The sequence below is a fragment of the Procambarus clarkii genome, chromosome 18 (assembly GCF_040958095.1).
Source record: "Procambarus clarkii isolate CNS0578487 chromosome 18, FALCON_Pclarkii_2.0, whole genome shotgun sequence".
In the NCBI taxonomy this organism is placed as follows: Eukaryota; Metazoa; Arthropoda; class Malacostraca; order Decapoda; family Cambaridae; genus Procambarus; species Procambarus clarkii.
In genome coordinates this window covers 40,249,303-40,262,631 of record NC_091167.1, presented here as the reverse complement: position 1 = coordinate 40,262,631, position 13,329 = coordinate 40,249,303, and the positions used below count along the sequence as shown (strand labels likewise).

General features: G+C 47.1%; 1 protein-coding gene across 5 annotated transcripts in view; it reads left to right on the top strand.

Annotated features, from left to right (window-relative positions):
* The window catches only part of LOC123754430 (uncharacterized), a 104,415-nt gene that overhangs the window by 64,060 nt on the left and 27,026 nt on the right, over positions 1-13,329 (top strand). For all 5 annotated transcript variants that reach the window (XR_011229062.1, XM_069326519.1, XM_069326520.1 and 2 more), the window contains 2 exons: positions 3,320-3,413; positions 6,415-8,136. Coding sequence is in view for 4 of the 5 variants with exons in the window: in XM_069326519.1 (XP_069182620.1) it covers positions 3,320-3,413; positions 6,415-8,136 (1,816 nt within the window). In the remaining variant the exon portion in view is untranslated. The remainder of the gene's footprint in view (positions 1-3,319; positions 3,414-6,414; positions 8,137-13,329) is intronic.

The following is a 13,329-nucleotide window of genomic DNA, read 5'->3' as shown; positions in this document are numbered from 1 at the left end:
TGGAATGACCTCCCAAATGAGACAAACACCTGTACTTCTCTCAACCAATTTATAAGAGAAACTAAGAAATATCTAATTAACATCATATAGCAAATTTAACTTGCATATCTTCATCCAAAATAAAACATTTTCGTATTTTGCTGTTATTGCATATTTTAAATACTGTACTAAATATAAATAGTCTATGCCTTTTATCATTGTCACTTAAATATTGTATATCATTTGCTATTTTCTTTAAAAATTTATGTACAGTATGTTAGTTAAATTTTGGTTTAGTATGAAGTGTTTAGTTCTATTTTAAGTTATGACCAAAACACTTTGCATACTAGTGGCTTTATTAACCCTATTAACTGGAACTGATGGATAATGCAATAATAAAGAGATACAAGCACCTGTCCGATGCACAAAGAAGAAGAATAGTAGTAAGAAGTGTCCACAAAGTGGATATACAGCTGGTGCCTTTATAGCATTGGTGAGTAATACATAATAACACAAATAATAATGAGTAATTATGTTATTATGCTCTGTTTTGTTATATATCATATAAATACATTGCCTAACGTTATTATCAGTTACTTTCTACAATGTCCAAAAAATATTTTTCTGTGGGGAGCCCCTACGGCTCCTTGGAGCTTATCGGGCTAATGTACTTTATATTAGACCGGGACTTTAGCTATGGAGTTCAGACCTACCAGGGATCAGCGCCAGAACCTGGGCCCCTTCAGAGAGGTTTCAAGGAGCAATGGCCCTGGAAAACCCCCTTGTAGTTGGGGTTTTCCTTATCTGCCATCGAGCGGGGTTAGCCACCCAGAAAGGTAGGCATAACAAAACAAACCCCACATGGTAAAAAACTAAAACAAAAAACTGAACAGAGAGGTAGAAACTCCCTACAATCACAAGGAAACAAGCAAACATCACACTTTACTGCCATTGGGGTCGACGCCTTCAGGCAGGACTGGGCGAAGTGGGGTTACCTATACCTCTTTCCATCGGTTCAGCTGTTGCTCCAGGTCCTGACTCGTTTCGAGACTTACCAGGGGAGAGTTGTCCTGGCTTCTTGGTGGCCGGCCCAGTTTTGGTTTCATGCGCTGCTTGCTCGGTGTCGGAACCCAAGGGTCTTCCCACGGCTTTGCCTCTTTCAGCAGATCGGTCCAGCCCAGTACGAGGCTGGTTCGATCTTCTCCCTCGAGTGTTCGCGTCTGGAGTTTCTGATTCGGGTCTATCATCACTTGTATGGAGCGCAGGTGGCATCGTTGTTGATCTCCCACCTGCGTGCCTTGTCTCGGCAGTATGAAGTTTCCTGGTGGTCCTTCCAGTTTTTCTTATCACTGTGTAGGTGCCCTTTGGTCTCTGATAGGGTTGTTTTGTCCTTTCGTGGTTGTTTCAGGACCATCATCTTACGTTCTACGGCTTACGGCTTACGTTCGGCATTGATGTTACGTCTGCTCCGTTCCGCAAGCTGTCTTGTGCATTGTTTCACCTACGGCCTGCTCATGTGCCATCTGAGCTGTCCTGATCTTTGGACCAGGTGCTCTCTTTTCTCTCTTCTACTCGGTTTGTTGTGGCCCCTTCGGTTCAGGACTATTTTTCTAAGGCTCTTTTCTCTGTTGGCATTGACCTCTGAGGGTCGGGTTGGGGAGCCTCATGCTCTCCTTCGGTGCAGGGGTTTATGCTCTTTTGGTCCTGGTGGTAGGTTTGTTCAGTTGCAGCTGTCTCCTTTTCTGGCGAAGAATGAGACTGCTGCTTTCTGGAGGGATCCTTGGGTTTTTGTTGCTTGGTTGGTCAGGCTGGGGGTGCATCATGTATTGTGTCTGGTTGCAGCTCTCTGTCGTTATTTGCATGCCACGGCTTCAGTGGCCAGGGATGAGCTTTGGGTTTACCCGGCTTCCCTCCTTCCCTGTTTCGGGCTCGGGTCTCCCAGACCGTCTGCAGGGTTATTAAGTCTAGCCAGCCTGCGGTTTATCCTCGTGCCCACGATGTTCGTAAATTTGCTGCTTTGGCTGCCGTCTTTGGCAACATGTCTTGGATTGACATTCAGGTAACAGGGGTTTTTGGAGGTCAGACAAGGTCCTGGTCTGCTTGCTATCTTGTCAATGTCCCTGGACCTGGTAGGGCCTGTGTTGCATGGGTCGGCGGTTGCAGCCAGTTGTCTTGACTTCGCGTTGAGGAGTGAGGACGGACCGCCACCTGGGAAAGTCCCTGTTTTTCCTTGTCTTTGGGTAGTTAGCTCTGGGGAGCTGACAGGGCTCTCCCCAGAAACCCAGCGTTGAATGTACAGTAATGAAAAGCTATTTTCTGGGTGAGTCCCGGAGGCTACCCAGCATCCCTCCCCCCCTCCGGTTGGTGGTGTTTTTCGTGTATTTTGACATCCAGCTTAAGAACTGAAGGGTGGATAGCCGGCATGATGGTCTGGGGTTCCCCTTCCCCTTCTCAGGGAGGGGGAGATTGCGCAGACAGTGGCACGGCAACGTGATGACATCGTGCTTGTTTGCTAATTTTCATTTGGGGAGTTCTGTCCACTTGTTTGGCTTTCGGTAGCAATATTTTCACCAGAATAGGGGTTTGTTTTGGGGCATCTCTCGTTCTGGGTGCCAGACAAGGTCGATGGCAGACATAGAATGCTCCCAACCACACGGGGTTCCTATAGGCCATTGCTCCTTATGCCTCTCTGAGGGAGCCAGGTTCTGGCTCGTGGTCCCGGGTAGACAAGAAATCCATGCACATTGGAACGATGCCAGAAAGCTAATATATCCCTACAAGCCTGGATAGCTCTGGGGAGCCTCCGGGACTCGCCCAGAAAATGGCATTTTATTACATCCAACACTTTTTTTTTTATACAGTATAGTATATATATACAAGAGTTCTTACATTCCTGTAAAACCACTAGCAAGCATAGCATTTCAGGCAAGTCCTTAATCCTAATTTTCCCCGGAATACGACCCCGCTAAGTCGTTTAACAACCAGGTACCCATTTACTATTGGGTGAACAGAGGCTACAGTTAAGGATTGGCACCCAGTATTATATGATATGGCCCTCCAGTGCCAGTGGTGCAAGCTAAGAGGGCTATAAGGTGCCACCCAGGAAGATGCATTTCATTACTCAATGCTTTATGAAAACCTTAAAGTTATTATTCATTATTCTTAGAAATCAAATTTGTATGTGAATTATATTAGGCTCTAACTTTTGACAAAAATTGCCAGTTTGGAGTTGTTTTGACAGTCTCTGGTTATGAGTACAAATATTTGCAAAATTCTAGAAGTTAGACCATTTGTAATCTTATTATTCAGGAGATTATATTGTACATCTTTTAATTTTCAGTGTCAAGATGTATGTGGAGGACAAGAACAGCCATCAAGGACCTATAACATTCACCGTTACATCATCCATGACCGTAGGGGAATTGCGAAAGAAGGTAAATACATTTTCGTACACTAATGAGAAATTCTAACCCCTTAACTGCATTACCTCCAAATATGACACCCCCCTCCCAGTGCGCAGGAAATAAATTATCTGGAAAAAATTCTTTGGATTTTTTAAAGTGTCAAAAACCCTTCCCTCAGTATGGGTATGTAAAAAAAAATTCGAAATTGTGCTTACTTTGGCTGCTATGGGGTCCGTAAGTTGGCGCGTGACGTCATCATTCCCTGTTCGCCCGTAACGTATGCTCCCGGGGCCAGTAGGGCGCACAGGGCGGGGCGAGCGAGTTGCCGCGAATATATTTACTGTATGTTCATTTTTTGCACACAGTTCTAATTACATTTTATATGTTTTTACGTGCTAATCCTATGTATAATGAACACGTACACTATATTATGGCAGTAAAACATCCGTACTGTCCGAAGACAATGTGTTACATGCATGACACTTGTGTACATATATGCTGCACATATTTACTGTGTATCATGTTAATTTATGTATATATATATACAATCTATTTACACACTATACACTGTCACATACTATATACATTCACCATCAACACATTCAGAACACCTCAAGTGAGAGCAGCCACACCCAGCCAGTCTCCCTCACTCCAACATCTTACTCGTCAACATTGCTCCTCCCACCATACTGTTATTGTTCTTAATACACTATTTACACATGTTATATATAGCTATCTACATGTTTTATTTACCAGAACTATGCAAGTAAACCAGTATTGTGTCCAAACAGTACAGTTGCCACCATACACTGCATGAGAAATCACACAGCAGACAGCAGACGACGCTACAATACGACGTAACCTCCCTCACCAAAATAGCTCCTCTCAACATACTCCTGGTGCTGTTATTACACTATATACACACACTGTATATACCCATGTACATGTGTTGCCCATAGCGAACCACTAAGCTAGTATGGTGAGCAAAACAAGAGTGGCTGCCACACACACACAATGAGGCTATCTCAATTCTCTCCCTCCCTCACCAAAATTCCTCCTTCCACAATACTCCCTCTTCCCCCTCCCAGGAGGGGGGAGCTGCACAGACAGCGGCGCGGTGACGTGTGACGTCATGCTCTCAAATTCCTACCCGAATTCCAAGTCTGCGTTCGTACAGTAGTCACCCAGTGCCCTTAGCTTTGTCTGCGATTGATGTATTTCTCCGCCGGTGGAAGAATAATCATGAAATTTATCATTTTTTGACTACAGCTGTATTGTTATACAACAAGATGTCTCAGAGGCTTGCTAATAGTGCCTTATTAATGGCAAAAATTAAGCAATATTTTGCAAGAACTAGTAGCAATAAATCAACCAGCACAGCTGTACCCAGCATGAGCACAGCCATACCCAGCATGAGCACAGTTGTACCCAGCACAAGCACAGCCATACCCAGGATGAGCACAGCCGTACCCAGCACAAGCACAGCCATACCCAGCACAAGCACAGCCATACCCAGCACGAGCACAGCCGTACCCAGGATGAGCACAGCTGTCCCCAGCATGAGCAAATCAGTACCCAGCACGAGCACAGCCATACCCAGCACGAGCACAGCCATACCCAGCACGAGCACAGCTGTACTGAGCATGAGCACAGCCGTACCCAGCATGAGCACAGCCATACCCAGCACGAGCACAGCCATACCCAGCACGAGCACAGCCATACCCAGCACGAGCACAGCCTTACCCAGCACGAGCACAGCCGTACCCAGCACGAGCACAGCCATACCCAGCACAAGCACAGCCTAACCCAGCATGAGCACAGCTGTACCCAGCACAAACACAGCCGTACCCAGCACCAGCACAGCCGTACCCACCACGAACACAGCCATACCCAACACCAGTACAGCAGCAGCCAGCACCAGCTCAGAAGCAACTGAAGCAAACACAGCAGCAGCGAGTACCAGCAAAGCTGATGCAAACATCTAAGAACATCGTGTGTGTAGTGTACAGTTAGAATAAGTGCTAAATTTAAGTGCATTGTGTTAGTGTTCAAATCAAGGTTGCAGTACAGTAATTTTAGTGTAAAATAGTTTTCATAAACTGTATTGTAGTACTCAACATACAGCAGAACTACTTATCAATACAGTGCTAACGGCATAATACAGTACAGTACGTACTGTATTATGTATATGTACAGTACGTACAGTACGTATAGTATACATACTATACATTTACTGTACAGCATTCACAACTCCATGAGAATTCAAGATGGACATAACTCCAATAATAAGGTAAATAACAACTGTAACACAGTTTTTTTTAGTAGAGTAGTAATATATATGTACAGTATATAATATGATAATGCATTTTTATTGTTTACAAGAAAAAAAAAGACACTGACACAAACGCCTCCTGAAGGTCACCTCTTGTAACAAATCCAACACTCCAACGCACTGGGGTTGGTCCCATATAGTGCGTTGAATCGAGGTTGTACTGTAATTGTAATGAAATGCGTCTTTCTGGGCAGCCTCAGTAACTCCTTTCTTATCATTTGAACCTAGTTTGACCTTTAGAGGTGGGTGTAATGATGTGGCCTCCCTGACTCTTGTATCTAGTGTGGTACCTCCTGGTAGTTGCCAATGAATCAGGTGTAGTGTTTTGATTGCTATAGGATGTTGTTTGGTGGCACAGTGTTGCCAAACAACTTTCAATATAAGTTTGAGAATTTGAATGTTTTTGTGGGTTATAGCAGGCATTTCCCTCATTGGTGTGTTTCTTCTCTGATATCCATGAGCTTTCCCTTTCTTTGTTGAAGATGGAAGCTGAAAAGGTTGTTGTTCCTAGTGAGCGGAACTCATCCAAGGTTCTGTTTTTATTATTAACCATATTTGCATGAGTGACTCACATGACGCACGTGCAGATAAAAGTCAATGAATAAATACGTTATTAATTATATAGTTGTATTTCCACATCATTATTCCATTGTTGGCATTTTTTATTTTAATTTGCTGATTAATATTTACAATTTCCAGGTCTGTCATGACTTTGGATTCCCACCAGAGGTTCAGAGATGGATCCTGGGAAGACGCTTGGCAGATGATGACAATCAAACCTTGGAGCACCACAAGGTAACCACAGAAGGCTGTCCAATTTTCCTTTACTTAGTAGCACCTGATTCTGAGCCAAAGGCTCAGGCACAGAAACCGTCTGAAAAGGCTGTCACGTCTAGAGGCAGTGGTGTTAAATTACCTGAAAACCGATATGCAGACGTAAGAACTGCGAACGAGAATGAACATCCAAGGTACTTACAAGCCTTTGATGAAGAAGGAAATGTAGAATATAGGTTTTATAATCCAGATACAGATAAATATGAAGTTAGTGTTGATGTAGATGACAGTGATATTAGTGGTGACGATGATAATAGTGATGAAGATACGTTAGAGGAAGAAGAGGAATATTATGAGAATGTGACTCTCAGTAAAACAGAGAAAGATAATAATCAACTTACATACAATTCATCTCCAAGTAGTAAAATTAATTTACATCAAAATGTAAATAAAATATATAGATCAGTATCTTTACAATCACGGGAGGAAAATTATTCATTGCCCCCTCCTTTAAATGAATCTCGTAGGGCCAATAATACCATTAGTGTTTCTAGTCAAAATAGTAATCCTATTATAAATTCTAATGCAATATCTACTAGTCAAACTAATTATGCAACAACTGTTGAAAATGATAATACTCACAGCCAAAGTAGTCTACAGGGGCACAGTCAAGAAAGTTATAGACGGTCACTTCAGTCAGTTAAGAGACAAGTGTCTGATCCTGTTCTAAGCTTGAACCAAGAGAAAGAACATCATGAGACTGTGCCTAATGGTGAACAACTTGAACAAATTCAACAAACAAAACAACTACACCCACAACAACAGAGGCAGCAGGATCAACAGTTGACATTGCAACAACAGTCCCCATCTAATCAGCATGTAATATCTCCAGAATCCAAAGAGTCAATCCCAGCTCAAAACACACAAGAACACATTCTATGTTTACCACATAATAATAGTGGTTCACAAAAGTTTGATTTGCCAAAACCTACCCAGGAACCTCATAACAGAGACAGTAAATCACAGTCACATCCACTGAAGTATTCACCTAAGCAGCAAAAGACTTTCCCACCTCCAACTCATATCCTGGAAGCACCGACACAAGTGCAACATCAGCTACCCCAATCAAAACAATCTCAGCAGCATTCATCAAAACTACAGCTTCCACCATCTCAGTCACAACAATGCTCAACACAACCATCACAGAATAATTCAAACGAGTTATTAGAACAGGCGACATCCCAGCCACTACATCATCAGCCGTACCAGCTTCAAATATCCCAGCCATCACAGCAACACACTTCTGAATCACCACAGACGGTAGAACAGCCTCAGCAGCAGCCTCTGCAGCTACAGCACAGTCAACCATTGCAACTTGCACTTCAGACACAATCTCATCAGAAATCAAGAAAACCAGAGCATGAAACACCCCAGCAACAAAGATGTCTTAGGGATAAAGATCCAGTTACTCATCAGTTATCTGAGCAACAAGTGGATTTGGCAGAAGATCCTTCACCCACTAAGATCCATGGATGGGTGTGTCCAAGGTGCACGCTAGTCAACATGTGGACAAGGCCTGGGTGTGAAGCTTGCGCCACTGAACGCCCTGGCACAGGTTATCAACAAGCTACTGGGACCTCTGACAAAGTAAGTTCAGCAAATTCTTTTAAATATTATAATGTTAAAATATTGAAGATGTTTTTTGTTTTAAGTTTACACTGCTGTATTTACTTTAATGTACTGGATATTATACATGCATGCCTCATTAACGCTGCCATGCACAGCACCGATTTCTTATAGCACTGCAGTATTTAATCTTTGAGCCAGGCCAGGCTCGGGGAGTAGAAGAACTCCAGGTATGCACCAGGTATTTCAAAACTTAATTTTGTGGGGGAAATTTTCTGGGCCCCTGTCAGCTCCCTGGAGCTATCCAGGCTGAATGGATATGTATATCTTTCTGGCATCAGTCAATGCATGGAGTTCTTGCCTACCGGGGACCACGAGCCAGAACCTGGCCCCCTCTAGAGAGGCACGAGGAGCAATGGCGAAATGTAGGCGCCCCAAAACAAACCCCTATTCTGGTAAAACTATTGCAACCAAAGGCCGAACAAGTGGACAAAACTCCCTAAACGATAATTAGCAAACTAGCATGATGTCATCATGTCGCCGCTCCCCTGTCTGCGCAATCCCCCCCCCCTCCCCAGGAGGGAAAAGGGGGAGCCCCAGACCCACCCGCCGGCGATCCAACCTTCAGTTCTTAGGCTGATGGAAGTCTGGTGCAGTCGTGCCTCTGGCTCCGGTTTTTGTTTCAATTCTGTGCCTTGTGGTGTGGGCTGGGAGACGTATTCCACGGTACTCGGGCTGCATGTGCCTAAGGTTCCCTTCCCTAGGTGCCCTGTAAGTACTGCCCTTGGGGCTTGGGGGCCTCCTTCCACAAGTCACCTCAGGATCTATCTCCATTGTGCCGTTTACTGCTCGGTACTTGGCACCGGTCCTTTCGTGGTTCGCCCCATTGACGGGGCGATGGGGGTGAGGCTTTCGCTGTTCGCTCACACCTGGTCTCACAATTTGTGGGCGTTTCGGGCTGTTTCCTTCGGCCTGCGGTGGAGTTGGGCGGCCCCTGACAGCTGGGTTGACAGCGCTTTGGATTCATAATCTTGAGGTTCCGAGTTCGATCCCCAGTGAAGGCGGAGACAAATGTGCAAAATGTTTCTTTCACCCTGATGCCCCTGTTACCTAGCAGCAAATAGGTACCTGGGAGTTAGACAGCTGCTACGGGTTGTTTCCTGGGGGGTGGAGGCCTAGCTGAGGACCAGGCCGCGGGGACACTAAGCCCAGAAATCATCTCAAGATAACCCCTCCTCCTTTGGTGGGTTCGGGGCTGGCGGGGCAGGCCTCTTCTCCTATGCTCCACCGAGTCGTCTTGGAGTGGGTTCGCTTGGGCGTCGTCGAAACGATGTCGTCCCTCAGATGGGTTTTCCGTCTGTTTCCAGTGCCGAAACAGGACTGAGCGGAGCTGAGGTTCATTCTGGATGTGTCCCATCTGAATCCCTGGGTTCATTGCCCCTCCTTTCGGATGACTACGCTGTCTCAGGTTCAGCTCCTGTTGGGGCTAGGTTCTTGGATGGTGTCACCTGGACCTCCGGGACGCTTATTGGCATGTCCCGATTCATCTGGGGTTCAGGGACTGGCTAAGTTTTGTTGTGAGGCGTTGAGGTTATCGTCTTCGTTGTCTCCCGTTCGGGTTGAATCTGGCGCCTTGCACGTTCACACGCCTTACGCGGGTCATCGTGGCCCGTCTGCATCTTCTAGATGTTCGGGTGTTGGCCTACCTCAATGACTGGCTGGCTTCGGCTCCCAGTCGGTCCAGTTGTCTGCTAGCCAGGGATTTGGTTCTTTCCCAGCTCGCCGGGTTCGGGTTCTTGGTGAACTGGAGGAAGTCCCATCTTGTGCCCTCCCAGGTTCGGTCGTGGCTGGGTCTTGTGTGGGACTCTCGGACCACTTCCTTGTCTCTTCCTCCAGAGTCTCTCCTCCGGCTGCGGTCCCACTTGCGCCTGTTTCTAAGGGGCTCCCGGGTCACTCGGCGGTTCCTCCAGGGTTTGTGCGGGAGCCTGAACTTCGCGATGTTGGTCTACACGCCGGGTTGGGTTTGGCTTCGTCGGCTGTTCTTGTTCCTTCGCGTATGTCCCTTCCGCCTCTCCAATAATCGCTGGGTTTGACCCCCGAGGGCCTTGCGTCGGCTGCTGCATTGCCGGCTTCCTCTTTGGGTTTTTCGGGGTTCAGTACCTTGGCGCCTGCCCGAGCCCTTGCTCGATGTGTTCACAGACGCGTAGTCTCTTGGCTGGGGCTTTGTGACCAGTGCTCACCAGGTCGGCCTGGGGTAGTGGGGTACATCCTTCCGTCGGGCCTACAGCGCGGTGCAGGAGTTCGCGGCAGTGTGGTTTGCGCTTCGGAGGGTTCGGGCCGCCCGCGGATCGATGATCCGGCTCCATTCGGACTGCTTACCGGTGGTTTATTGCCTGAACCGAGGGGGTTCGATGTGGTCCTTGGCTCTTTGGCGCTGGTCTCTTCGGGTAATTCGTCTGACGAGTTCTCAGAGTTTGGCTTTCTTGGCTGTTCATGTGCGGGGAGTGTCCACCGTCTTGGCCGACAGCCTGTCTCGTTTCATTCCCCTCTCCACGGAATGGACAGTCGACGCTGACTCCTCCTGCTAGACATTCGGGCACCCTGAGGTGGACCTCTTCGCATCAGCGTGGTCAGGCACCTTCCCCAGTATGTGGCACCCTTCCCCGATTGCGAGGCTGTCGGGGTCGATGCCTTTCGGCAGGACTTGTCGAGGTGGGGGGTTCCTGTACCTTTTTCCCCCAGTTCAGCTGTTGCTCCAGGTCCTGACTCGCTTGGAGACCTACCCGGGGGAGAGAAGTCCTCTTGGCCCCATGGTGGCCGGTTTAGCCGTGGTTTCAGGCACTACTTGCCCGGTGTCCGAACCTGGAGGTTTTCCCGCAGCTTCGCCTCTTCCAAAAGATCGGCCTGGTGCGTCACGTGGCTGGTTCGATCTTCTAGAGTCTTTGTGTATAGTATTTTTGACTCGGGTTTATCATCATCTCTATGGTGGTCATATGGCTTCTTTGTTGGTTTCCCACCTGTGGGTTTCGTCTCGGTGGCAGTATGAGGTCTCCTGGCAGTCCTTCCAGTTATTTTTTATGTCTTCGTCGTTGTGTTTCGCTTTCTGTTTGGGTAGTGTTGTCCTTTCTGTCTTGGTTGTTCCAGGACTATCACCTTATGCCTAACACTGTCGCCTCTTATCGTGCTGCGCTGGTGGAGCCGCTTTAGCTTGTTTTTGGTATTGATGTTACTTCTGCGCTGTTTCGCAAGCTGTCTCGTGCATTGTTTCACCTCCGGCCTGCTCATGCGTCGCCTGAGCCGTCCTGGTCTTTGGACAGAGTGCTTTCTTTTCTTTCTTCTCCTCGGTTTGTTGTGGCCCCTTTGGTTCAGGATTGTTTCTCTAAGGCTCTTTTTTTTCTGTTGGCATTGGCCTCTGGGGGTTGGGTTGGGGAACTTAATGCTCTCCTCTATTGTAGGGGTTTCAGCTCCTTCGGTCTTCGTGATGGTTTTGTTCGTTTGCAGCCGTCTCCTTCTTTTCTGGCGAAGAATGAGACTGCTGCTTTCCGGAGTTGTCCCTGGGTTGTTGATGCTTGGTTGGTCAGGCCGGGGGTGCATCATGTTTTGTTTCCGGTTGCGGCTCTTTGCCGTTAATTGCGCGCCACGGCTTTTGTGTCCGGGGACACCCTTTGGGTTGATCCTGTTTCTCTTCTTCCCTGTTCGCGGGTGCGGGTCTTCCAGGTCGTCCGCAGAGTTATTAAGGCTAGCCAGTCTGCGGTCTATCCCCGTGCATTTGCTGCCATCTTTGGCAACATATCTTGCTGCCGTCTTTGGCAACATGTCCTGGGGTGACATTCAAGCACGGGGCTTTTGGCGGTCGAACAGGGTCCTGGCTGCTCGTTACCTAGTGAACGTCCCTGAGCCTCGTCGGGCCTGTGTCACTTTGAGTCGGCGGCTGCAGCCAGTTGTCTCGACTTTGAGTTGAGGAGTGAGCAGCGACCACCTCCCGGGTAAGTCCCTATGTTTTCCTCTGTGGGGTAGTTAGCTCCGGAAAACCGAAGGAGCTCCCCCCAGAAAACCAGTGTTGAATGTAATGAAATGCCATTTTCTAGGTGAGGCCCAGAGGCTTCCCGGCATCCCTCCCTCCCTCCGGTCAGCATTTTTTTTTGCGTGTTTTGACATCCAGCCTAAGAACTAAAGGGTGGATAGCCGGTGTGTGGGGTCTGGGGCTTCCCCTTCCCCCTCCCGGGGAGGGGGGAGCTGCACAGGCAGCGGTGCGGCGACGTGTGACGTCATGCTCGTTTGCTCATTTCTTTTAGGGGGAGTTCTATCCACTTGTTCAGCTTTTGGTAGCAATATTTTCACCAGAATAGTGATTTGTTTTGGGATGCTTACCTTTCTGGGGTGCCTGACCCGGTCGATGGCAGACATAGAATGCTTCCAACCACACGGGGTGTCTATAGGCCATTGCTTCCCATGCCTCTCTGAGGGGGCCAGGTTCTGGCTCATGGTCCCCGGTTGGCCCACAGAACTCCATACACATGACTAATGCCAAAGTCTGACATTAGCATATTAGCCTAGTAAGCTCCGGGGAGCCTCTGGGTCTCACCCAGAAAATGGCGTTTCATTACATTCAACGCTGTTTTTTTTTACATATCTTTGATCAGGGAAGGGTATTTAACTTTTCAAAAACAAAAATAATTTTTTCCCTGTGGACTTATTTCCTGCGCACAGGGAGGGGGGTGCCGTATTTGGAAGACGAGCAGCACAGTGGTTAAGCTGCTAAGTGGTCTAGAGGAGATTTATACCCGTGCCCAAGAAAAAAAAATTCTAAAAAAAATTTTGTCTTCTAAATATGTTAATTTGTGTTTTCTGAGCACGGGAAAAATAAAAAATAAATCATAGGTGACATATTTTGGCTGCAATAGGCCGAGGAAGTCTGGAAAAATGTGGGCGTTGACAGAGCAGTCGTCAGAGGCGGTCAGCGTCACCCGAGCTGTCAGGTGGGAGGTACCACAAAGATATTATTACCTAATTATTTCAATGTCTCTGATTGATTTTTTCTTAGTTTTTTGGCAGTAATATTATTCAGTAGTGTGTAGTATGATAGATATATACAATGGCACCTCGACTTACGATTGCCCCTACTTACGATAATTTCGAGTTACGATGTAAATTTCATCGAAAAATGCGACTCGACATCCGATAGTGTCGTCGACTTACGATATTTGTTGGTAC